The sequence below is a fragment of the Phyllostomus hastatus genome, unplaced genomic scaffold, assembly GCF_019186645.2.
Source record: "Phyllostomus hastatus isolate PE091 unplaced genomic scaffold, TTU_PhHast_1.1 phas_contig_16, whole genome shotgun sequence".
NCBI classification, from domain to species: Eukaryota; Metazoa; Chordata; class Mammalia; order Chiroptera; family Phyllostomidae; genus Phyllostomus; species Phyllostomus hastatus.
Genome location: NW_025333643.1, coordinates 6,275,799 through 6,302,668, shown reverse-complemented (window position 1 = coordinate 6,302,668; position 26,870 = coordinate 6,275,799). Strand labels below are relative to the sequence as shown.

The following is a 26,870-nucleotide window of genomic DNA, read 5'->3' as shown; positions in this document are numbered from 1 at the left end:
TGCCAATCTCGTCTTTCTCTATGCATTTTAAAATAAGCTGCAGGTATCAGTATATTTTGCTCCTGAACACCTCATAATCAATCCCTTAGATTTTTCCCAGATGACAAAGTTACAGCCCAGAGAGGTCAGCAGACTTCCATAAGGTGCACAGCTAGCCAGCATCTGCTCCCAGCCCACACTCTTTGCTCCACCCAGGGAGGGGCTCGCACATCCACAAGTGGACTCAGCTTCAAGAGCCCTGGCTCCCCCTGCTGAAAAGGACTGAGGCCAGTATTACCAATACCCTTCTTAAAGGGCTGGTCCTTCCAAACGCCTCTTGAAATCATTAGGCCACCAGTTTCAGACTTGGAATCTTGCATTACGCAGAGATTTTTTTTATCACCTTGGCATTTGCTGAAACCTGATTTGACTACAACTCCCATTTTTCAAGCTTGCTCTCTCACTGGGAGCAGAGTGTGGCAGGTGCTCAATTACCAGTAAAGTTCACAGAACTGAAGAAAGGACACACACTCAGACACATGTATGTCTGAGGAGTTCTGCTCCTTCCAGGAATCCCCTGGAGAAGTAGAACACGGAATTGCACAGCAGGGGTGTGATGTGAGTGGGCTAGAGGAGGGAGGTGGAGTCCCACTCCCTCTGTACTCTGCATCCAGGTCGTGAGGGACTCTTGCTTAAAAGGAAGGTTTAGGGCCCCAGCCCAGAGGGTGTGTGCTTCAGTGGTTCCCAGGAATGAACACAAACCCTTTTGTGAATTCACAGGTGGCCCCCACATCCCACTTCAGGAAACACTCATTGGTGTCTGACGATCTAGAATCTTGTTAACTCCAGAGTTAAGGCCATGACACAGCATGGATGTGGCTGCATCATATGAGAGGTTTGTTCCTTGGATTTAGAGCATTTTCTGACATAGTGCTGATTCATGAGAGTACTCATGTCCAAAGACAGCAGGACCAGGACCCCCTTGGCCCCCGCTGCCCCTACCACCCCTTGCCATGGCCCAGATGCACCGCTCTAGTAATCGGGCAGACATCTGCAACCCCGTAAGGGCATCAAGTCTGCCAACAGCAGATATGGTCTCCATTCTTGGGGGGGAGAAAACAGGCAAAACAATGTATGAAAAAAAAACAAGTTTATTCAGTACACCTTTTAAAAAGCAGCTAATGAAGCAGACATGTTGTTACTGGCCACACTATTTGCCAATGGGCACAGTGAACTAGGGTATCACAGAAAGTCACCACAGTAGAACAAAATCAAGGAATTCACATTTTGCATTAATTGGTGTCTCACTGCAATTAAATTCAAAACGGTTAAGCAGTTTGATCCCAGGATCTTCTTAAAGGCAGCCTCCTATAGTCTCAACCCATAGACCCATCTCAAAAGGGCATCAGCTTGTGTGACAGATTTTTTTCAGGGCCAACAGAAATATGGCTCAGAGTCTTCAAGTATTCACATTTCACTTTTGACCATCAGAACAATAAAACATTCCAGAAGAAAATTGGTATGCTCCAACTTATTGGCACCTCCAGCCACACACTGGGTTTGTAAACTGGAGGGCGGAATCGACGAAGCTTCAGGTAGTGTTCTGGGCCCCACACTTTTTCTTTCAGCCTTTTGTTGAAAAAAGACTAAGAGACAGTGAAAAATATTCTATTGGATGAGCCTGGAACAAGAGGGCTGTATGTCCAGGTGTGGTGCTGAAATCAAATGTCACTGATTTGCTATAAAACATGGACACCTGCGCCATAATGAGACCCAAGGTACCACTGAGAATTTCACAGAACTAGTCAAGTATCCCAGTTGGTTCTGGTGCCCAAGAACCTTGCAACTCTAGGGTTCTCAAGAAGGTTGTGCCTGGTCAGAAAAGTCTACTATGAGTCACTGTCTCCTTGATCCCCAGTGGCTTTTGTAGGCTGCTAGGATGGCAACTACCCTGGGAACAGCAGGACAGGGGCATCTCTGGCTGGTGAGCAGAGGCTCAAATGCCAACAGAGCCCACCATTGCTTCATGCACCACGAGAGCGCCCTCATGGTCCTGGATGTGGACAGTGAGGCTCCCAACCAGCATGCTGGCAGCTTCCCAAGGAGCTGCCTGTTCAGTGGCTGCACCAGCAGTGGCTGGTGCTGACATTGCACGTGCCTGTCACAGCGACCCTGCACCATGCCTCTGGGCCAAAGACGACATTTACTGTCTTCAGCCTCCAGTCGGTCTGCAGACCTTAAACTAAACACTGCGGCTTTGAACACTGGGATCTCAGTGCATGTCTCTCTTCTCCCTGAACATTGAGACCCTGCTATCTCACCATCCTGTGCACACGTATGTGTGTGTGTGTGCGCGCACACATATGGGTATGCACTGCAGGGCGGAGGGGGAGAGGAAAGCGTGTATGGAGAGAGTAGCCTTTGGGAAATGCCCCTATTGTGTCACAATGAGTCCAAAAATATGTGTAGAAATTTAAAGTTTTTAAACTGCCCCACAGCGCCATTGACTTGGCCAGTCTGTCTGAAAACATCCAATCTATAATGTCCTATATCTAACACAGTCATATACTACCTGAAGACTGAGAGAACATTTGAGAACATATTTACCAGGTAAGTCAAGCTTTTGAGACTCTTGGTGAATTGTTCTTCTAGATAAAACACACCACTTGCAGCCACAAGGCATCACTTGTGCCTCCTAGACCAGGGTCGACGTGTCATCACTGCTTGTCCTTTTGGCCAAACTGGAAATACCATCTCTTACAGAAAAACTAAGTAAGAAAACCATGGGATTCCTCAAACTGGTGAGTGATGTAGAGAAGCAAAAGTGCTGCGAGGTAAGAGATTCCGAGGAATTTATCCTTCAAGCTGAATTCAGCTGCTAAAAAATTTTTTGTTTAAAGTGTTCACTGCAGGTTTTTAGAATATTCTCAAAAGTGTGTGCCGTTCACCACTGATTCCAGGATGTTTGCATCACTGAAAGAACAAACCCTGTGTCTATTAGCAGTCACCCCCCATTCAGCCCCAGCCTTCAGCTCCTGGTCACCGCTATTCCATGATCTCTCTTGGCAGGTTGCCTCTCCTGGACATCTCACATAGATAGAATTGTATAAGTATGTGGCTATTTTCAACAGCTTCTTTCACTTAGTGTAATGTTTTCAAAGTCCATCCATACTGTAGCATGTATCAGTACTTCATTTCCTCTTATTCTGAATAACATGCCATTACATAGCTGTACCACATTTTACTTGTCCATTCACAGTTGATAGATATTTAGTTTATTGCCGTTTTTTGGCAATTATAAATTGTGGTGCTGTGGACACTTATGGACAAGTTTTCATGTGTATGAATGCTTTAATTTCTCTTAAGTAAATACTATTTCTAGTGCTTTGACTTTGTGAGGAATTGTTAAACTATTTTCCAAAGTGGCCACACTATTTTACATTCATTCCCATGGGCACCGTGCAAGCGTCCAGCTTCTCCGCACCCTTGCCAGCACCTGCTACCGCCCGTCTCTTTTATGATAGCCATCGTGCTGGGCATGAAGTCGGATTGCACTATGGTTTATGGTTTTGTTTTTCCCTACTGAATAATAATACTATCTTTTTACATGCTTATTGGCCAGTTACATTATCTTCTTTGGAGAAGATATAAAAATATGAGTATTCAAAAAATATGTCTATTCATTTGTTTACTCAAATACATATTGTGTTTATTTTAAAAATTTGCTTATTTGTCTTTTTATTGTTAAGTTGTAAGAGTTCTTGATATATTCTGGATACAAGTATGTAATTTGCAAATATTTTCTTTCATTCTGTGAATTGTCTTTTCACTTTCCTGACAGTGTCCTTTGAAGCATAAAAGTTTTGTGCCCCATTTTTATGAGATCCAGTTTATCTCTTTTTCCTTTCCTTGTCTTTTGGGAGGCATATCTGAGAAACCACTGCCTAATCCAAGGTCACAAAGATTTATGCCCATGTTTTCTCCTAACATTTCTGTAGTTTTAGCTCTTATGTTTAGGTCTTTGGTGCATTTTGAGTTAATTTTTATGTAGAGTGTGAGGCAGGGGTTGATTCCACTCACTTGCACGTGGCTAGGGAGTTGTCCCAGCACCACCTGCTGAAAACACTGTCTTCCTATTAAATTCTCTTGTCACACTTCTCAAAAATCAATTGGCCATAAATGTAAGGATTTCTATGTGTACTCTGTGTTCTCTTCCATTGGTCAAAATGTTTGTCCTTACACTAGTACCAGACTGTCCTTATTACAGTAGCTTTGTAGTAAGTTTTGGAAGCAGGAAGTGTGGATCCTCTTCTTCAAGGCTTATTTGGCTATTACAGATCCCTTGCATTTTCCTATGAATTTTAGGATCAGCTTATCAATTTTCACAAAGAAACCAACTAGGATTTTGATAGGAGTTACAGTAAGTTGGTAGGCTGATTTGTATAGTATTGGTATCTTAACAATATTTATGTCTCTGACACGTGAACGCAGGATGTCTCTCCATTTATTTGTTTTCTTCAATTTCTTTCAATAATATTTTGTAGTTTTCAATGTATAAGTCCTGTATTTCTTTCACTAGATTTATTCTTATTTTATTCTTTCTGATACTATTATAAATTAAATTATTTCTTTTAAAAAAATCTTCACCTAAGGATATTTATATTTACTTTAGAGAGACAGGGAGGAAGAGAAAAAGAGAGAAAGAGAAACATCCATCAGCTACTCCCTGCATGTGCCCCAACCAAGGATCAAACCAAACCCACACCCTAGTTATGTGCCCTGACTAGGAATTGAACCCGAGACCTTTTGGTGTATAGGGTGATACTCCAAACAACTGAGCCACCCAGCCAGGGCTAAATTAAATTATTTCTTAATTTTATTTACATATTGTTAATTGCTAGTAGAAAGAAATACAATTGATTTTTGCATATTGACCTTGTACTCTGCAATTTTGCTGAACTCATTAATTAGTTCTAATACAAATGTGTGTGCAAATTCCATAGTATTTTCTAAACATAAAATTGTGTCATCTACAGTTTTACTTCTTTTCCAATTTGGATGCTCTTTCTTTCTTTCTTTCTTTCTTTCCCACTTCCTACTTAGATATTAGCTTGTTAAACGTTTTTAATCCAAGTTTTAATCGACTTCCTAGGCCAAACCATCTCATAAGAGAATTCTCTGCTCCTAGGACCATCCTCTGAGAAGCTGGTACCCAATGATGCTAGGATAGATCCACTCAAAGGCAAACACACTCTGAGGGGCCAGGAGTATATAAGTACCACCTTCCCATTTGAGATCCCATTCCCACTCCTTACTCCAAGCTCAGGACACTGAGCTTCCAAACATAACTGGTCACCAATCCTATACCTAACCCTTTCACAAAATCACAGAATAAAGGAAAAAAAAGATACTGGAGTGAAATTACAAGTCCAGGAAACATAAACAACCCATCCAGCAGCCAGGGGCAGCATTGGAGTCAGAGGGAAGCAGAAGTGTCTGCTGGAACTCACAGGAGACCCAAGGACAGTCTGGTGGCTGAGTCACCCTACCATCTTCCCCCATGGAGACCACTTCCCCACCCTGTGTGAGCACCCCCCACCCACGCAAACTGCTCCAAGGTGTAGAGCTGTACAAATGGAAAGGTACCTTATTACACATACATACAAGGCCACCAAGGGGCAGACTGTCAATGTCACACAACCTGATCGAAGGGAGGCAGTCCAGGCCGAAGCTGGTCACACGGAGGAAAGCTGCGTGCAGCTCCTCTGGCTGGAGCTGTGCCGGCTTGGGAAAAAGCTGGATGAGTTGCTCTTTTTGCTTGTCTCTCCCGGCCGGGAGCCCCTTAGGTGGCTGGAGGAGCAGCAGAGGAAGCGCTCTGCCAGCTCGTGGAAGAGGTGGCCTGTGAAGAGCATGTAGATCCAGGGGTTGCAGCAGCTGTTGAGGCTGGCCAGAAGCATGGCGATGATGAAAGCCGAAGCTGCAGGGAGAAAGGAGAACAGGGCATCAGGACTGGAGTGTTAACACCATTTCCTGAGAGCTGCCTTCTTCCAGTACCAGGAGCTGGGCCACAAGACTGAGTACTAAAGAGACAAAGTCTGCCTTCCACATCCTTGCTCCGGCTGTGCACTCAGCCTGCCCCCCAACCCCTCCCAGGCTCAGCCAGCCCTGGGAGGCTCCTGATCTTTTGTCTCATCAAATGTTTCCTCACTGTGTGCTTCCAGCAGCAGGGGCTGTCCTCCTCACGGCCACTTATTCATTCACGGCCCACCCAGCAAGCGTGAGTGCCTACTGCTCAGAGTCGAAGAGCACAGAGTCCAGCAGCTGCCAGACCTCATTCATATTCTAGCCCCATCAGGGACAAGTGATTTCAACTCCCCCCAAATTGCTGTTTCCTAATCTCTAAATGGGGACAAGAGTACACAAACCTCACGGGAATGCTACAAGGCCTACAGAGTGCCTGGAACACAGTGAATGCCCAATACGTGCGTGGCTGCCATCATGGCCACGTGCCAGGAACCAAGGCTAGGTGCTGGGAACACACATGCACAAAAAGAATGAGTAGCACCATGAGGTGAGCACACTGAGGAGGGGTGCCACTATCTAAGAGCGAGTCATGGCCGGCCTCTCAGAAACCATCACTGAAGCTGACTCCTAGAGGATGCTCATGAATTGGCAGGCAGAGAAGAGAGGAAGGGTGCTTCAGGCAGGAGGAACGGCACAGGCAAAGGCATGGTGGCCAGAAAGTGGATGCTACCTTCACAGCTGAGAACATTGCAGGAGTTTCTGTGAAGATGCCCCTAAGAACACAGCTTCCACATGACAACAGATTTACACAAACAAACAAAAGCACTGGCATTGCCCTGACTAGTGTGACTCAGTGGGCTGGACGTCCTTCCACAAACCAAAGGGTGGCTGGTTTGATTCCCAGTCAGGGCGCATGCCTGGGCTGCAGGCCAGGTCCCAGGCTGGGTTGTGTACAAGACACAGGATCATAATTTCTCTTGATGTTCCTCTCCTGCTCTTTTTCTCTCCCTTCTCCTATCTCTAAATAATAAATAAATAAATAAAATATTTTTTAAGCAACACTAAAATTTTAAGAGGCACTATGTAGAAGCCATTATACTGAGAACTTACTGAGTTCCAGGCAGAATTAATAATCAGAAATCACCTTCAAAATACTGTCACAAATTTAAGTTTCAAAGGAAAAAAAAATTCCTAACCCTAAATACTTCTGAGTAGAAGGGAAAAAATCTGGGTTTCTTTCAATGGACTTAAATTGGAGAAACTTCAGACATCTCCCAACAACACAGGAGGGGCAACACCCCCCAGAAACCCAAGGAAAACAATATTCCCAAGAATTCTGTTCACAACCACATCCTTATGAGTGCAGTCAACTGCAAAGGCTCAAAAACTCCAATAGTCTTCAGTGTTTTCTACAAAAAGTTCTCAAAAAATAACTCCAGAATTCTAGAGCTAAATCCAGGAAAGAACTTTTCATGGGGACGCAGGAGTTGCGAGAGGTGAGTGCAAAGGGGCCACACACTAAACCTGACTGTCTCGGGGGGGCTGCCTGGTGGGCCTCACAGACGCAGAGACCAAGAGGAAACACACAGGATGGTCTGAACACACAAATTCCCAACTAAAAGTGTGTCTTGGAGGGGAGTCACATCCTCGGCCTGAGCTTCCTTGACAAAGGTCAGTCTTTACCATGATTAAGCCTGTGTACTGTCTCTTTGTATCCAAGGGCACACACCTTTGGAATGTCAGAGTAACCTTTTCCAGACACCTTAGGGCACGCCATCCCACCAGAGCAGGAGACCACGGAACCCCTCCTGGTACCTTGTTCCCTGAACACCATCTCCGATGCTGCGAAGTTAACTATCCCATACCCACCAACATAAAATACGTATGTGTCCATTTTGCTTTTTATCCAATACTAGAGATTTGCTTTAGTTTCTCTCACCCCCTCAAACTACCAACAGTAGACTTCATGCACGTCTCCTCCTTTGATTCTGATGTATAAAATAAACTGCAAAACTGCCGCACTCCAGGGCATTTTCTCAATCCATTGAGATTTTGCTTCCTAGCAACTGTGGTCAGTCTGGCTCAAATAAAGCCATAATAAGTCTCTACAGGTTTGGATGTTTTGTATGCCGACAGCACCATCAAGGCAGAGCAAAGTTGTTTGTCTGCCAAGTGGCCCAGCACCAAAGGGAGGAGGGCAGTTATTTATGATACGAATTCAGTGGTTCTCAAAGTGGGGCCCCCAGACCACCTGACACTTGATAGAAAAGCCAGTTCTCAGGCCCCACACTAAAACTACTGCATCAGACTCCTAGGGGCACGGCTGAGTGCTTTGCTGTGAGCAGCCCTTCAGGGGATTCCAACACACACCCAGGTCTGAGAACCACTGGTCTGATTACTCCATATACCTGGAACCAAAACAAATTACGACAGACCAAAATATCAAAAATTCTTGTAAAAGAAAAAGTTTAGAGAGTGAAAGCGAGAAATCAAATCCTTAGACTAAAATAATTTTTAGAAGAAAAGAGAGCCCTGGCTGGTGGGGCTCAGCTGGTTGGAGTGTCATCTGGTGCACCAAAGGGTTGCAAGTTTGATTACTGGGCAGGGCACATGCCTGGGTTTCAGGTTTGGTCCCATCAGGGATGCATACAGGAGGCAACCAGTGAATGTTTCTCTTTCAAATCGCTTTCCCCTCCTCCCCCTGCCCCACCCCTCTCTACAAAGCAACGAAAAAATGTCCGCAAGTGATAATAAAAAAAAAATTAAAAGAGAAAGTGTGAAGGGGGAAAAAGCCAATAATACTGAATTCTTCACTTTCTATAAAACAGAATGAAAAAAAATTTTGCTCTGATTTGAACGGGCAAGAAAATGAATTTAAGCTTAGAAATTCTGATGAAATATCACCAAGACTACAAATAGGACGTCTTCAACTCATAATTAAACATATAAAATGAAAGAGGCAAAATCAACACACAAAGTCAAAAATTTAAAAGGCATCAAAAAGTGGACTATCAGATACCAGGTGAAGAGTGCAGGTGTAAAAGGCTATAAAATGGGATAGAATGAAGTTCAGGCTTGGACAGAAAGGCACTAGGTTATAAGGTGTAATCTTAGTTGTTCATTTAAGCTACTTGCCTCACTCTTTACATTTGGATCTTTTAAATTTATGTATTCTGTTTAAAAAAAAACTTACATAAACAACAAACAAGTAAATACTTAACGAATTCCCGAGCTGCTGGCCAACCTGAGTGAGAGGAGTTGGGACCATGGCCAGCACCTCTGCCCCCACCTGGTGGCCACAGACACAAATAACCTGCCTGGCCTGGTTCCTGGGGAAGGGATGACCCTCTCCAAGCTGAACCTGCTCACATCAAGTTGCCAGTGCTATGGACACATCTGGACATTTTTTATGTGACAAATACCCTAATCACCCAAGACTTGAGTCCCCAATGGTGGAATTTCAAACCATCAGCAGGATAGAGGGATATTTGGGAATAAAGACAAGGGCTGTGGAGGACATTTCAAAGGGAAAAAGCAGCAGAATAAAGACATATAAATGAGAATGGCCAAGGGCATTCAGGGACTGCCAGAGTTGGGGAAGGGAAGTTTCATGGGAGAGGAGACTGGAAAGAGCCAGGCTGAGGAGGACCCTGAATCCAGGCTGAATCTGGACTTTAATCTATAGGCACTGGGGAGCCATTGATGGTTTCCAAGAAGACGAGTGACTGCACCTCATCTGCCCTCTGCACTTACTGTGTCTTTTTTAGGCCACAACACTACCCTTTCACAGGATTGCAGAGGAGCAGGAACAGAATAGGGCATGGAAAATACTGTCCTTACATTTCACAATTATGTTTCCAGGGGGCACATGACAATGTAGTGATGCTGTCCATTTGCATTACCACTCAAGCTCACACAGAACAGGACAGTCTTCTAAGTATTCTCATCCCCATTTTATAGATAAGGTAAGGGGAGCTCAGAGAAGGGAAGTGACTTCCCCAAGGACATACAGTAAGTCACCCTATGTTCCTACCTGAATGTAACAAAGTCTGATTCCTCTTAAAACTAGGTCAGCATTCACACCTGTCAGGCTGAGTCCTGGTTACAAATCCTCTCGGTCCCAATGCAAAGAAACAGGCTGGGTGGGCAATCACCCTTGAGGTGCAATTTGAGGAACAGAGTCAGACAGCAACTTCCCTCTTCCCACAACAGATGGAGGCCCCCTCCAAAGCCAAGCACTGCTCACTCCCCAGGGAAGGTCTTTTAAAATCCAAGTGTAAGTGGGAAGAGAAACAACTACCTCTATCAGAGCACCATCCTTCCTGGCAGAAGTATCTCCTGGTCTAGACCAGGGGCCAGCAAACTACAGTCCAAGGGCCAAGCCCTGCCTGCAGCTGATTTTTTTTTAAAGTTTTTATATTCATTCACATCTTGTCTATGGTGCTTTTGCACTACAAGGGCAAGGCTAAGTAGCTGTTGCAGAGACCTTATACCCTAAAAGCCTTAAATATTTACTGTTTGGCCTTTTACAGAAAAAGGTAGCCAATCTTGATGCCTCCAGGAGGGACAGATGCTTACAGGCACAGAAAAAGGCTAGGAAAGGGGAGGGGCAGACCCAAGTGGCAAACTCTGCCCACTTCTCCCCAAGGTACCAGGAACAGAGCTGCTTTCAAGCTACCCAGGCCTGGCTCTGCCACTTTGCAATTGTGTGTTCTTGAACAAATTACCTATTGCCCATCTGTGAAACAGAAATAACAAAAAGAATCTCTTTACAGCACCATTGTCAGGTTTAATTAGACAGGATTCCAAGTGCTCACCATGATTCCTGGCACTCAACGCTAGTAAGCACTTAATAAAGCTTAGCTGTTGTCATTATTACTAACTACAAGGATGTGTATGTGCACAATAAATGTTACTTTCCTTATCAGTAACAGGGCCAGCACCAATGTGCACATGTGAAACAGTGGGGAGGCTGCTGCCTGGGCTGGTCTGTGTCTTGGAATCTGAGGAATAGAACATAAGATACTCACAAGGATTTTGGGAAAATTGGGAAAAAAAGTGTAAAAGGGCTTTGTGAATGGCAAAGTGTTTATTCAACTAATTAGCATTATTATTATTAATGGGTATGAGATATGATTAACTGCATAATTTTTGTTGATTTGAGATGGAGGAGGAGAGAAAGGAGGGCAAGGGGAGAGAGAGAGAGAGAAACATCATCAATGTGAGAAATATAATTAGCTGCCTCCCACATGCGACCCAACCAGGGATCTTATCTGCAACCTAGGCATGTTCCCTGACCAGGAATCAAACCTTGGGACTTTTTTTTTTGGTACACAGAACAATAGTCCATCCAACAGAGCCACACCATCCAAAGCTGATTAACTGCATAAGTTTTTAAAGCACCTGCCTTTTGCCCTTTTTTCAATGACCAAAAAATAAAAATAAAAAAGAGAAAGAAAAATCAAAACTCAGAGCCCTTGGATTGGATTAAGTGCCACAAAAAGAACTTTAGATTTTGGGAAAATCTTACTCTGCCAGTGATGTAAGAAACCTAAAAGGGAAGGTGGCAGCAGCTCTCCAACTGACCCTCCATACTCCCCCCCGGGACCAGCCCTGCTCTGCACACTGCTCTCTGGTTCCTGCCTAGAAGGGAGGGCAAGTGAGAGGCACTGACTGAGGGACTGGTCCTCATACCTGCCTGACCTCAAGCTCAGAGGAGGAGGGGGAGGGAGGAGATTATGAGATGTGCATCCTTTCATGCTACTCTACTGGGTGCCAGCCACTGAGCCAGCCCTGGGGACCAGCCCTCAAGGGATTTACAAACACCTGTGGGAAAGAGAGAGAAGTACAAGACAGACACTCTATTAAACAGGGAGTTGCAGGATCTGGAGGAGGGGCTGGTGGGCCCAAGACTGGGGACCACAGGTGATCTTCAAGGAGGGGACTCCAAGCAAGGAAGGTGAGTAGGAATGGCCACACACCAAAAGCAGACATCCCATGCTGGGCAACTATACCCCAGGAGACAAAGACAACTCTATATGGCCACTCAGCACCGTGACTCACAGAGGGGTGGGCAGCTGAGGGCCACCCGGGGCTGTATGCCCAAGCCTTTAATCTACCCAGCAGCCCGGCTTTACTCAAACCCCAAGAACTCCCCTGTTCAGATCTCCAGGCACTCCCTTCACTCAAATTTCCAGTGAAGGCCCAAATTAGCCAAGAACAGCTGACATGCAGCTGCCCAAGGCCTCTCTGAGCTATGCTGTTCCTGAGACATTTCACATACAATTCAAAAGCATGGTTCATCTGACATCTCTCATCTGATTCAAATCAAGCTCATCAACTTTTATACTCCAGAACCAATCGCTTTTATACTCCAGAAACCATCAGTAGGTTCAAGTCCTCCTCACCTCTCCCAAATCAATACCATTTCCCCTGTTCCCCTCAACTCCCACTATAGGAGATGAGAAATTACGGTCTAAGTCCCTTGTTTCTACAGGGGCTGTGTAGAACTTGGGAGCCATGGTCTAAGGAAGACTTTTTTTAATGGACATGTATATAAAGATTGAAGGCCAATATGTAGCACAGAGTGGCTTCTTTGAAAAGACTGCTGAGGACTTCCAGTCAAGGTGGTGGCATAGGCAGACTTGGCTCGCCTCTTCACACAACCACATCAAAATTACAACTAAAACATAGAACAACCATCATTCAGAACCATCAGAAATCGAGTTGAATGTAAGTCGGACAACTATGGAATTAAAGAAACCACATCCATCTAGACTGGTAGGAGGGGTGCAGATGTAAACAGGCTAGTCCCATACCTACATGTGGTGGATAAAAATTCAGGAAGGATATCTTAGGAGTGAGGATCCCCAGCCCCACACCAGGCCTCGAGGCCCAGGGTTCCAGTGCCAGAAAGATAAGTCCCTACAACGTCTGGCTACAAAAACCAGTGGGGACTGAGTCAGTGGAAGACACTGCTAGAGCCCCAGATACTTCCTCTTAAAGAACCCACACACAGACTCACCTACTCAGACTCACTTCCTCTGAGCTCCAGCACCCAGGTAGCAGCTTGAAAGGCACCAGTGGCATACAGAGAGGAACTGAAGAGTCTGGCATCAAGGTGAGCAGAAGCCATTGTCCCTTTTCTAAACCCTACAGAGCCAGCAAACTAGTGCCATATCTGAGACTCCATCAACCTGGCTAATACTGTTTGACCCACCTTGGAGATCCCCAGAGACTCTACCCCACCCACCTTATGGGCCCACCCAAGCTATTTTTCCATATGAATGGCTAGTCTTGGCTCAAGCTGCACAGCTCCCTAAATCCTCTTAAACAAGCAATAGCTGGCCTCAGTGAGCCCCAGGCCTGGTTCAACCTAGATTGCAGCAGTCAACCTAGATTCCCAGCTTGGCTTCACCTGGGAATCTCCAAGCCCAGCACAAGTTGCAGCCATCTCAGATTGCTTTATAGCTCAGGCAGTGTGGCCCTGGGCAAAACACAGTTTGGGGCGGACCTTGGCCTGCACAACCTGGGAAATTCCAGGGCCACATATCCAGTGGACAACTACAGACCATGTCAGAGTACCATCACCCTGACCCTGAACAATTGACCTTCCATGGAGGGCAGAGGTTGGTGGTAAGTGGTCACAGCCAATCCTTGCAGCTGACTGCCAGAGTAACTAAGGCTCAACTACAAGAGGAGAGTGTACACAGCCCACACAAAGGGTATACCTCGAGTACCCAGTGTGTGTGATTGGGGAAGTTGTGCCACTGGATCTTACAGGACACCTACTACATTAGACCACACTACCAAGACATGGAGTCAAAGCAGCTCTACCTAATACATAGAAATAAACACAGGGAGGCTGCCAAAATGAGGAGACAAAGAAACATGGGCCAAATGAAAGAACAGATCAAAATTCCAGAAAAAGAGTTAGACTAAATGGAGATAAGCAATCTATTAGATGCAGAGCTCAAAACACTATTTATAAGGATGCTCAAGGAACTTAGTTATGACGTCAACAGCAAAAAAAAATGATCCAGTAAGAAATGAAGGATACACTAATTGAAATAAGGAACAATTTATAGGCAAACAACAGTTGAGTGGATGAAGCTGAGAATCAAATCAATGATTTGGAACATAAGAAAGAAAAAAACAACCAATCAGAACAACAAGAAGAAAAAAGAATCCAAAAAAATGAGGACAGGTTAAGCAGCCTATGGGACAATTTCAAGTGTTCCATTATTCACATTATGGGGGTGCCAGAAGGAGAAGAGAAAGAGCAAGAAATTGGAAATCTACTTGAAAAAAGAATGAAAGAAAACTTCCCTAAATTGGTGAAGGAAATAGACATGCAAGTCCAGGAAGCACAGAGAGTCCCAAACAAGATGGATGCAAAGAGGCCCACTCCAAGACACATCATAAATTAAAATACCAAAGGTTAAAGATAAAGAGAGAATCTTAAAAGCAATAAGAGAAAAGAAGTTAGTTACCTACAAGGGAGTTCCCACAAGACTGTCAGCTGATTTCTCAGAAGAAACTTAGCAGGTGAGAAGGGATTGGCAAGACATATTCACAGTCATGAAAAGCAGGGACCGACAGCCAAGATTGCTCAACCCAGCAAAGCTATCATTTAGAATTGAAGGGCTGATAAAGAGCTTCCCAGACAAAGAATGACTAAAGGAGTTCATCATCACCAAACCATTATTATATGCAATGTTAAAGAGACTTATTTAAAAGGAAGAAGATCAAAACTAGGAACAATAAAATGGCAAAAATACCTATCAACAATTGAATCTAAAAAACAAACTAAGCAAACAAGAAGAACAGAGACAGAATCATGGATACGGAGAGTGTTTTGATGGTTGCCAGATGGCATGGGGGACTGGGTGCAGAGGTGAGGGTATTAAGAAGCACAAACTGGTAGTTACAGAATAGCCATGGGGATGTAAAGTACAGCATAGGAAATGGAGTAACCAAAGAACTTATATGCATGACCCATGGACATGAACAATGGTGTGAGGACTGCCTGAGGGAAGGAGGGTGCTGGGTGGAGGGGGGCAAAGGGGAAAAATCAAGACAACTGTAGTAGCATAATCAATAAAATATAAATAAATAAATAAATAAATAAATAAATAAATAAAATAAGAAAAGATCACAATTTTATAGCATAGGAATTGTTTTAAAAATCACAAGTGTGTGATCATCCCATGTATCATAAAGATTAACAGCCAAATGTGTTGCCTGCAGTGTTAAATGGGCTTCTATTACATCACTTCTCAAACCTAGGGGACATGTTGGGTTCACTGGACTAAACCTAAGGAATAACCACATCCTGAAAACAGAAAAGCAGGGCTCTTTTTGCAAACAACCAGCCCTTTTCTACCCTATGAGGACATCAGGACCCTGCAGCCAATTAGTGCTATATGTGTAAAGGCAAACTGTAAGTTTTGGTAAAAGAGATAAGATATTAAATACTCACTATTCTGTGTGTTGTCAATGGGCCAGCTGCATGGGCATTGCATAGATATCACCTGGATGCTTGTTAAGAATTCAAAGCCAACCAGACTTCCTGAGTCAGAGTCTGCATTTTAACAAGATCCCCCACATGATTTGTGTACACACTGAAGATTGAGAAGTATCCCTCCAATAGGGGTAAAGATAATAAAGTAACTGTCCAATGATCTTAACATGGAATATACATCTACTTCTTTGCATAGCCAGTTCATACTCATCCTTCAAAACCCTTTCCAAATGCTGCTTTCTCTCTGAAGCCCTCATGATTTTTTTCCCAGACAGAGAATCAATGACTCCCTCTTAGAGCATTCACAGTACTTGATAAATAAATCTCTCCCTTACAGCATTATCCTTTCATACTGTCATTATTTATGTTTATAACCTGTGGCTAAAGACTGTCTCATTTGTGGCTCTATCCTGGCCAGGAGAGACTGAAAAGTAGAAAGAGTTCAACAAGGGACTAAATTCAGCTAAGCATGAAATTAGCAGACAGAAGTCCTAATAAATCAGTCACTCCCACTAGCACATTGGGAAGGCAAAAAGACAGTTTCCCTGCTTGATGACAGGAGATGGCCTCCTAACAAGATGATTGGACTGAAATGCAATTCCCTCTAGAAGAATTCAGTTCACATTCAGATACCAGGGTCAGGTGGGGAGAAAGAGAAAGAAACAATGAGCAAGAGTGACCATGGTAGTGTGAGCACGGGCCCTGGAGAGCAGAGGCACGTGGTACCCGAGCATCTGGCAAATGGGCAGACAGCATCCAGCGGAGCACAAAGGGAGGCTCTGGCAGAGGCTGCCCCTCGGTGGCCAGGAATCCAGGAATCGGGATCACAGGAATCGGGGGCTGGAACACTGAACACCACCTGGTTACAACCCATCCTGCCCACCTGTCACGCTGCAGCCTCCTTGGATTTTCAAAACCCAGAGCTAGAACCTCCCCACCTCCCCACCTGCTGCCCCCTCCAGGGAGGCCTTCATTTTTCTTCACCCGTGACACCCCCTGACACTCTCGTTCCCAGCCTCACTGGGCTTGCTGCCACTCCTCAGCTGAGAGTGCAGCCCCTCTGCTACAACGCTGGTCTTAAGCTCAAAACAATTCCCACCCCCTCAATTGTACTGACTTGCCCTAGGCCCTGGCCTGTCTTGAAGCTTCTCTTTAAAGCAAACATTTATTGACCACTTACTATATGCCAGGCACTATGCCACTGGCACATTTCGCCCTCTCCTCAAGTCTATTCTCAACCCCAGAAAACTGAGCTCCAGGCAGGTTTGGTCAACTGCCCAGGGTCACTGCTGCCACTCCATCCAGCTACCCCTTGGGGCATAAGACCCCGACACCAGCCTGGCAGCAACTGGAGATGTCCCTCCCAGAGGTCTGTGGTGTGCCCAAAATTCTGTGACCAACCTTGGCCTGTCTGTCCCACATTTACGAATTGGCAGCTGTTGGCCACGAGAGGGCAGGCGAAGGCCTGAGGAGGGCTCCTGCAAACTGCTCGTGGGAGGTCGGACAGACCCCAGCAGAGGCTGTGTGGACAGGACCCTTGGAAGGCACTGAATAACTGTTTGTGGAATGAACGCATTGGCATTCAGAAGAGGAAGAACACCCCCAACTGGGGGAGACAGAGAGGTTTCATGAAAGGGCCACTGGAAGAGGCTGCCAGGCCCCATGTTGGGTTTGTCCCTGCACGGCTGCTGACAGCATCCTCCTTGCAGAGCCTGAGGTAAATGGCACCCTCTGGAGTTGTGCACAAAGCAAGCCACACATGGGGCCTGGGCTCTGAAGGATGGGTCTCCATGGAAGAGACTGTGGTGGGCACTCCTGTGGGGAGACCAGCGTCAGCATGGGTGCATGGCAAAAAGACCTTGGGAAGTCGGCAGGCCTGGCAGGGGACACAAGGCCGACTGGCCAGAGCCCAGAGCAGAAGTGACAAGGGTACACTCATCTGCTGGATGTTAGTTCAGGTCAGACCTGTGCATGACTCGAAACCAGTGCTTCTCAACCAGGGACAGCTCTGCCCCTCAGGGGACACTGGGCACTGTCTGGAGACGGTTTGGGTGGTCACCGCTGAGGGGAGTGCTGGTGGCATCTAGTGGGTAGGGCCCGGGACGCTGCTGAGTCCTGTAGGGCACAGGACAGCAGCCCCTCCCCACGCCACACTCGAAACAAAGATTATCTGGCCCAAAATGCTAACAGCCAAAGTTGAAAACAGCTGCTATCAACCAGGAAGGTGGCAATGAAAGGAAAAGGGAAGTGCTGACAGGAGAGGTGTGCAGCTAAGACGGTGCGATCACTGGACCGCGGGGGAAGTCGAGCGACACAGGCTTAGAGCCTGGAGCGCTGACAGGGCAGTGCCATTAGCAGCCTTGAAGCTGGGTGTTGCTGGGAAGAGCCCAGGAATTGGGGTGTCTGGGCCACAGAGAGGGCACAGGGCTCTGGTACAGTGGTTCTGACATAGAGCCAGGAATAAGATGTTTTAACAATTGCCCAGGAGACCAGACACTGAGGGTAATAGAAGTCCTTGAAAATGCTGGCCTGAGGACAGGGGTGGTACAGTCTGGCAGTGTCTGATGTGAGATACCTGGGTTCAAATCTCAGCTCTACCACTTACTCAATGTGCTCTCGAGCAAGCACATCATACCTCCCTGGGCCTCAGTCCCCTTGTCTGTAAAATGGGGGTAATGCCCCCTTCCCTTGCTGTGTTTGGGTGAGGATGAAGGATGAAGCCAAGCACAGGGTCTGGCACGTGAGAAGGGGTGGTGCTGATATCAGTTAATCCAACTTCTCAATTCACTGAAACTGATGCCCAGAGAGGGCCTCAGGTTGCATCGGGAGATATTATCTCCATTGCTTGGAGGGGAATGGCAGAGGTCCATAGACCACCCAGAGATATGCCCCAAGGGGACTCTCCTCACTTCCTAGTGCTATGTTGGGGTCCAGGGGCTCTGGCTGCTGGGACTGATATATGGGGTCTGGCAGAGCACAGGTCAGCCCCATCCAGCCCCTGGGAGTGAGCCTCATGGGCTTGTCTTTGCTTACCACAGTGGTCAGGGCAGGGCAAAGTGGTGGGGTCATCAAGTGAGCCTGCCCCTCAGGCAGCTAACAGGCCAGCCACTAACCCCAGGCCCAGCTCAGTCTTTCCAAAGACCTGATCTCCTTCCACAGACCCTCCCGCAACCCCTGCTCCCCCTCCTTACCCTCTCCCCAGCCCACTCAGACATCCATCAAATGGGAAAGAATATGCAGCAAAGACTCACCCACCAGATTTTTATTTTTGCTATTATTAATCAAACCTTAAAAAAAAAAAGAAAAGAAAAGTCACCTTGGATCAAAAACCCAAAGGGAAAACATTAGCACTAGCCAGAAACATAAAAGAAGTCAAAATTGCTTAATCAGACAAGAGTATGGTTATTAACTATCCCTCTAATTACAGTTTATGCACAGAAGGGCAAAGCTGAGAGCTCTCCCAGGCCAAGTGTGATCTGTCCGTTCTCCTCCTGCCCACCTTCTCCCACCGCTCCCCATATCTATGGTTGCCTGAGAGCAGACCCCTCTCCAAGTTGCCAGCCTGCCCACACCTCCGGCAGTGTCCTTGTAAAGTGGGCAGGGCACACTGGAGGGGCTACAGTTCCACAGAAACAGGGAGAGGTTGGGAAGTTCATTTTCATATGGGAAAAAATTTAAAACTAAGCCTCCTGTGCCTTTGAACCTTCCTTCTGGCACAACACCCCTGATAAATGTTTGGTTGCCCCCAGTGATGGGTACTCACTTCTTCACTAGGTAGCCCATTCTACTGCTTAGAAAGCGGCCAGCTGGAGGGCTGCTTAGAAAGTCCTTATTTCTGTGAGTCCAACTCTACACACTCATCCTGTCTTTTCTCATGCACTTCTCTCCACCCATATCCCACTTATTTGTTCAGTTAGCACTGGTTGAGATCCCAGTGGGTGCCCAGTCATGCTAGGCACCAGGCACATACCAGTGAACAGGACAGGCAGTGTCCTCGAAGGCTCCCAGTCCACCTCTCCAACCTTAACAAGGGTCTCTCCACATACCAACTGCCTGATACAGAACCTACTGTCCAGCAGGCTGTGCTTGCCTCCCCTTCTCCCTCCACCCAGGCTCTCAAGAGAAAGATGTGCATCTTCTCCCTCAGGAATAACTGCCAAAATCTCAAAGTCAACCCCAAGAATGCAAACAAGAATTTTAGCATGTACAATGGGGGGAAGGGGAGGAGAAGAGAGACCCTGATCACATGGCGCCCACAGGCCACAGGACACACCATGTCATCCTCATAACAACTCCATGAGTAGACTGTGCTATCTTCATGATGCACAGGAAGAAGCAGTGATTCACAGAGATGGAACAACTGGCTCAAGGACACACAGGAGAAAATGGCCAGCAGCCTCCGAATACAAGTCAGCCAGGGGGCCCCTTGCCCACGCCGTGGAGTCTAGAGCCCTGCAGTGTCTGCTCGCTGTCCTGGCCTAAGCTGTGGAGGTCCCTGCTCTGTTCTCTGGGCAATTGCTTGCTCCTATGGAAATCAGCAAGTTTGAGAGAAGGAACTATTCTGAAAGATGAATATGGCTCACCTACAAATGTGAGTGAGATTTTCTGTTCATTCAAAAGGTTTTCCCCTAGCTGCCCAGCACCTGAGAATGGTGATTAGAGAGGGGCCACACTGACTGCTTGGTGAACACAGGCAGCACATCCCGCCCCATGCACCAACCTGCCCCCCCATCTCTGCCCACTGGAGTGCGCTCTGCACAAGGGACACACTGGAAGGAGAAAACTAGAGACCAGGCTCAAAATCAGGTGCCCAGCCCCAGGCCCTGGGAAAAGGAACTCAGCCCCCTCTACCTCCTTCTTCACAACCACCACCAGGCCGGAGTTCTCAGGCACAGCAGCAAATCCCTTGAGTTCAAGGGGAAAAGCTGGTGCCAAATCTCTGGCTGTGGAATTTGATCCTGAAGGACATGTGTGGGGCTTGTCAAAGCCGCACGAGTGTCTGGTCTCAGCCCTCCTCCTTCCATCTCACCAAGTCGGGGCTCCATCGCCCTGGCTGCTTTAAAGAGGGAAGCTAATTAGGTTACCACCTCCTCCTGCTGATCAGGTTACCCTGCTCCTTCTCCTTTTGGGGGATTTGCCCAGTACCTCCAGGTTTGACAGGAGCAGCCAGCTATCACTCTTATTCATTGTTTTTCCTTCCAAACAGTAAAAATATTGAAATTGGGAGTTTTCCTCTGCTTTGGCTCTTATGAAAAGGAAGCTGCATGTATGTAGAAGCTCACCTCTACACAAACTTTATTTTTATTATTACTATTATTATATTATACTTGTCTTAGTCTTTTTCTCCCTTTATCTAGGTTTCCTTACATCTACTTAACCTTTCCCCAGTACCTGGATGTTAGTGCCCCATGGCAAATTACTTTGGGAGTAAGATGAACTCTAAGCCCATAGAGGCAGCCCTTGGTGTGAATGAAGGTGTAGGGCGTTGGGAGCAGAAGTCATCTGAGGAAGAGCAATGGAAAAGGGGCACCTGGGTTTCGTGAGAACACCAGAGAGCGTGAGCCCCAACGGAAGCAGGGACTTGGCATCCTGCAAGAGGCCACGAGACCAGCTGCCAAGGCCAGTGTGATTTCTCCACCCACTGCGATCCATAGCTGGGTAGTTAAAGAGCCTCTGGTCCTTTTTCCAGGGATTTTTCTCAAGGAAGCTCTCTGAAGGAAGAGATCCCACGTCCGCCCCACTTCTGCCTCAGTCTGAGCCTATCTGTCCAGGTGTTTCCGTGAAGAACACCACACTGTTCACAACAAGCTCCCTGAGCTTCCAGTCTCTGATCCCCAGGAAATTAGCAGAGCAAGGTGCCCTGATCTCGATATTTTGCATCTCTTGTAAATCACTTTCCTCTTGGACTCAAAAGCAGGGGCTGTGCATTGATTCCACTCTGCTGATTAACATCTCCTGAGCTTGCCGATAGTTTCTAGATTGAGTCATATCTCCAAGGTGACTGTAAACATCATCATTTCTGATGGCCCAGCCTGCTACCTGCAATTATCCAGACTAATGCCAAGTGGGCACAGGACATGCATTCTGGCTGAGCCCACAGCCACTCAAACTTCTATATCCCTTGGCCAGGCTAGTGGCCAGAGCCCAAGTCCTCTGTGCTCCACAGGCTTCTCACATGTGGACTGGCACCTGCTCCTGGCAACACACTGGGGGTGGGAACGGAGGGGGTGCTGGCAGCAGTGCAGTCATGGATCCCCTGTGGGCTGCATTTGTATTCTTCTCAAAGCACCCAAGACAGGATGCCCAGGAGGACCAGCGGGACCTGGGCTTTTCGTGTGAGACCCACCCTTTTCTCTGAACAAAGAAAAAGCAAAGAAGCAAAGGGAAAGAAGGCCTGACGTTCTTAGAGTCCATTTCTCTCCCCACTCCTGGAGCCCAAGCAGAAGCCCATCTCCACTGCAGGCTTCACCCCACGATACCCTCAGGGGACCACATGGACCCACAAGGCCTCTGGCCCTCACTTACCTCGGAGTACTCTCTAGCTCCTCTTTTCCTTTGTCTTGGTTTTAAGACAAACAAATAAATTGCTTGGTGTACTGTTAAAGGGTAGAAAAGATACCCAGTTCAGGAGTGATTGTAACATGTGTTAACCCCATATTCTCAATCTTTGGGGAGGAAAGTGAGAAAGAGGAGAGCAGATGAATGGGATGGACACCAGGAAGTCATATGGGATGGGGGAGAAAAATGAAAGGGAGAAGTGAGGGGCTACAAAGAGAGAAGAGCCAGAGGACCTGCTGAATGAATGAGCTGATGCTGAAATGCCCTCACTCTAAAAGTGAGACGCTAAGGGTCAAGGGGACAAGAGGATCCTCACCCAAAGCCCATAGCTGGAGGGAGGACTGGATCCCAAGTCTCCCCAACACCTGCTCTCAGGGAGTATCAGTCTCACTTCCTCAAGGGCTGGTGTTGGAGCTCCTGGGTCTGGTCTCTGGAGCCTGCCCATGAAACAGGATGGCTTAGTGTCTTATCTTACTTATAACCCCCCTCCCACTGCTGGCTTCTGCCCAACCTAACTCCCTTGTTGTGTGCCCCTCATAAGAAACCTAGCACAGAAAGAAATAAGGGGGTGGACAGGAAACCTCAATTCTAGTCTCTGCTCTGCCTCCGACTTGCTGTGTGACCTACAGCAAGTGCCTTCCCCTCTCTGGATCCCTGAATCCCCTCCGTAAGGCGTGACCAGAGACTGCGTGATGAAGCCAGGCTGGCTCTGCTGAGTCCTCACAGTGACCTCACCCCTCACAGCTAGAGGGGCATACTGCAGTTGTTCAATAAATATCGAGTGACAATTGACTTAAGTAGTAACGCAAACGCTAGGCTAATTGGGAGAGCTGGGAAAGCCAGGAGCCTGTGGTTTGGGGAAGAGAGCAAAGTTACCCAGCAGAATGAAGGAAGATTTCAGCTTGCACAGGATAATTGTGTTCGAGACTGTTGAGAGCAGTAATGACTACATCAGGAAATGAGACATTTTTGCTGTCTCAAAGGCAAACTGGTGAAAGAAAATCCCTTGGTCTCTCCTTACAAACATTTGAGTCTCTGGCATCCCCGTGCATTTTTATGCACTTACCCTCAAACAAAAAGGTGTGAGTTATTTACCACCACTGATCTTTGTGAACTGTGGGCAATGAGGCAGCAATTGCCTGGAGCTCCTAGCCACCTAGAGACAGCTACAAGCCTCCAGCCCCCAGAGCCTGCCACACTCTCTGCTCTCCCAAATTCCCTCCCCACAGATCGCCCCATTCTATCCTGTCCTCCTCTCCTACCAGCCAAGCTTGGACAACGGCCCCTGGCCACCCTCAGCTCTGACCTCCACCCTCCTCCAACTGGAGGGCAAGCTCCCTGTAGAAATCACTCAAACCTCCAGGTCAAATCAGAAAGTTTGCATCCCTGCTCCCTTCCCTTCCCCCAAACCCCTAGCATACGCCACATTACCCAGCTCCCATGCCTGCCTGCAGTGCCTGTGTTACCTACCTCTCTACCACCTCCACCAAGACAGGGTTCAGAGATTCACCTTCACCTCCCCACAATGCCCCATCCAGCACCATCTCAGTGCTTTGTGAGACAAATCTAGTTGCCCATCTCCCACTACCCTTATCCAAACCAGACCTGGGGGGTTCAGGCTGACTTGAACTTAAAATGGAAGTGCAATGCAAAGTGAACCTTAAAATGAATGGATATTGAACTTGGGCCTGGGTTTGAAAGTTACCTCCCATGCTCATTAACCATGCATAAACACAAGTCACTTGAACCTCAGTTTCCTGGTCTGTAATAAGGAACCATAGATCATATACACCCTATGTGTGGCCCGAGGACTGTGCTAAGGACTTTATGTGCATTTTCTCATTTATGTGCATTTCCTGTACTGCTTGGTGAGAGAGCTGGTACTTCTATCATTATTGCCATCTTACAACAGAGGAAATAGAGGCTGAAGGAGGTTATGCCCAAAATCACTCCACCAGTGGATGATGGAGCCATGACTCAAACCCAGCTCTGCAGGATTCTCCCCGCAAGAGGCCCTCAGAACCCCGGATGGGTGCAGAGGCGGCAGTAGCAGGGCCCTGCCCAGCTGGGCTTGCTCCTCCCGGTCTCCCGCCCAGAGCTACCTTCGTTCGGCGGCTTGGTGTCCCAGACGCTCCACATCTGAACGAAGAAATACGGCGTCCAGCACACGATGAAGGCCAGCACGATGATGAAGGTCATCTTGACTGTGCGGATCTTGGCCCTGGAGATGAGTTTGACGCTGCTGACTCGTGCCAGGGCTTCGTGTTCCCTGCCGCCCGCCACTGCACCCTCGGGTCCCTTGGCCGCCCCCACTGCCGCCGTCTTGATTCGAATGTTCTGCCAGATCTTAAAGCAGATGAGGCTGTAGCAGGTGGTGAGCACAATGACTGGCACGATGTAGACGGCGAGCGTGATCCAAGTGACGTAGGCCTTGGGCCCCCAGGGCTGGATGAAGCTGGCCCAGCAGTCGAAGACACCGTCAGTGACCTCGCGCATGGAGAATATGTGCACCTGCGGCGCACTGGCCACCAGGCAGCCCAGCCACGTGATGAGCACAGCCAGGCGATCCGCGCGGCGGTGCAGGGTCCGTAGAGGCTGGCAGATGGCCAGACAGCGGTCAAGCGACATGAGCAGCAGCAGGTAGGTGGAAGCGAACATGCCCACCACCTGTAGGTACTTTACCAAGCGACACAGAAGGTCCGGCCCGTAGAAGCGGAAGGTTATGTCCCACAGCAGCTGTGGCAGTACCTGGAACACTGCCACCACCAGGTCGGCGATGCTCAGGTGCTTCATGAAGAAGAAGAGGCGCGAGTGCTTGTGGCGCGTCGTGCGCAGTGCTAGCAGCACGCAAGCATTGCCGCTCAGCGCTAGGAAGAGGATGAGGCCCAGCACCGCCACCTCCACTCGTGCCAGGGCCTCGTTGCGCTGCACCCCGTGGGTGCGGTTGCCCTGGGCCGCTAGCGGCGCCACACTCCCGTTGACCTCCGTGCTCCAGTTGGCCTCAAGCGCGCCCTCCATGACTGTAGCCACTGCTGTGAGACCCTGGCCTTGGTGCCTTTTAAGGCGTGGCGCAACAGGGCAGGGCCCGACGCGGCGTCCCGGCGTGCCTGGGGGTGCGGCTCGGGTTTCCACTCCCGGAGCTCCGCAGACCGATCTGCTGGGTGGGACCCTGAAACGAACCCCCCCCCCCCACCCAGGGCTTTAAAAGACCGCCGCGTTCTTCTCCCGACGCAAGTGCAGCGCTGGTGTCCGCTTCCCGAGAACCCCAAATCATCTGAGACTAGCGGCACAACTACCTGCCCCGGGATTGCTCTGCCACCATCCCAGGAACCCCCGTCTGAGGTACCTCCTCTGAGCCTCTGGAAATGAGCGCGAATCTGCCGGACCGCCAGTTCCTTGGGGTATTCAGTCGCTTTGACTGAAGGAGAGGAGAGAGTCCTAATCAGACACTTTGTTCCGGGACTGGGAGGTCTACTAAACCTGCCGCCTTCCCTGGGATCCCCAAACTACCCAGCCCCCGAGGCCCTCAGCACTGCCACCTCCCTCGACACGCCCCAAACCAGTCACCTTTCCTAGTAAACTTTACTTCGGTTATGTCCTCCGTAGATCCCCAGCAGCCCTTGACTGAAAAATTGCCGCTCAGGACCATCCTCCAACCTCCTGTTTTTAAGACGCTTAATCAGTCCCCGACCCAAACCCGAACTTCCACGACAGCGGCTTCCCAGTCCAACTCCTGCCTCAGTACTACCCCCAGAATGCCCAACCGCTGTCCCCAACACCCCACCCGCAGGGATCCTCTCAGGCTCAGACACCTCCCAAAGGGAGCCTCCCCAGCCCAGCAGCCTCGAAGGTTCAGGAGCCCGACGTGCATCTTGGCCCGGATGATCAAGGGCTCTGCATTTCCATCCCGAGCACTTTGCAATCTCTCGGAGTACCCTGTGTGCCCACAGGAACCAGGAGCGCGAGGCACTCCACCACTTCCACTTAAGTCCGGATGGCCCCATCAGTCCCAGCCACCCCATCCACGGGTGGGCAGGACCCAGCTACCTGCACCGAGTCCACAGACGGGCCTTAAGTTGGCTCCCTGAGTTGCACCACCGCGGACGGATCCAAAGAAGCGTGGGCTCCCAGCCCAGGTTGGGGTGGCTGCTGTTGGCACTGTCTGCCACTCTGCTGAGATCTTGGACTCTGGACCCTGGACTGGAATACCCTCTCGCGCAGCCTGGCAGGTCGCTGGACAGGGACAGATCGCTAACCAGGAGCGCAGCGGGGGCTGTGCGCGCCGGTAGCGTCAGCATGCGGCGTTGTCTGCAGGCGCCCAGCTTTCCTGCAGCGAGTGGCAGGGGCTGCACCACCATAGGAATCCGCTGGGGGGCGCAGGAGAGGACAGCGCCGACCCCTGCAGAGCAGGGTTGCGTCGCCCAACTTTGGACTCTTGAGCGGTAACAAACAGGCTTATTTCACAGCGGCTTAAAACTGCAGGAGAGAAGGAGCTCGTAAATAACCCGGTTCGCTTTTTTCTTTCTTGGTTTAGAAGCTCCAGACTCTCCGGCAATGGGAGGCTTAAATAGCAGTGTTTTCCCCTGAGTATATGGTGATAAAGTTGCAGAAGCATAACTGATACTTCCCGAACACCAGGTTAATTTCAGCGCCTTTTACTTCCCTCAGGAGTTTGAAGTGCTGGGTTTAGCAGTGAATTCAAGTGAGTCCTTGCTTTGGAATATTTTTGCTCATATTCCCATTCATGAGGGGTCAGAAATGCCTTCTGTTCTAATCAGTACGGGAA

The 26,870-nt window shown here is 48.2% G+C and overlaps 1 protein-coding gene across 1 annotated transcript; it reads right to left on the bottom strand.

Annotated features, from left to right (window-relative positions):
* Positions 1–5,663: 5,663 nt before the first annotated feature.
* On the bottom strand, positions 5,664–26,269 carry OXTR (oxytocin receptor). Its single transcript, XM_045832411.1, has 4 exons — positions 26,132–26,269; positions 25,431–25,502; positions 24,187–25,253; positions 5,664–5,956 (listed from the first exon to the last, which is right to left on the bottom strand). Exons 3-4 carry the CDS (start codon positions 25,100–25,102, stop codon positions 5,715–5,717), a joined length of 1,158 nt encoding a protein of 385 aa, XP_045688367.1. The 5' UTR covers positions 25,103–25,253; positions 25,431–25,502; positions 26,132–26,269; the 3' UTR covers positions 5,664–5,714.
* Positions 26,270–26,870: the final 601 nt, after the last annotated feature.

Bases quoted from the DNA above. Each gene is read 5' to 3' on its own strand.
- OXTR (XM_045832411.1), bottom strand. From the start codon at position 25,102: ATGGAGGGCGCGCTTGAGGCCAACTGGAGCACGGAGGTCAACGGGAGT. The intron at 5,957-24,186 runs GTAGCTCTGGGC...TTCTCCCTGCAG, and splicing joins CACCAAGCCGCCGAACGAAG to CTTCGGCTTTCATCATCGCC.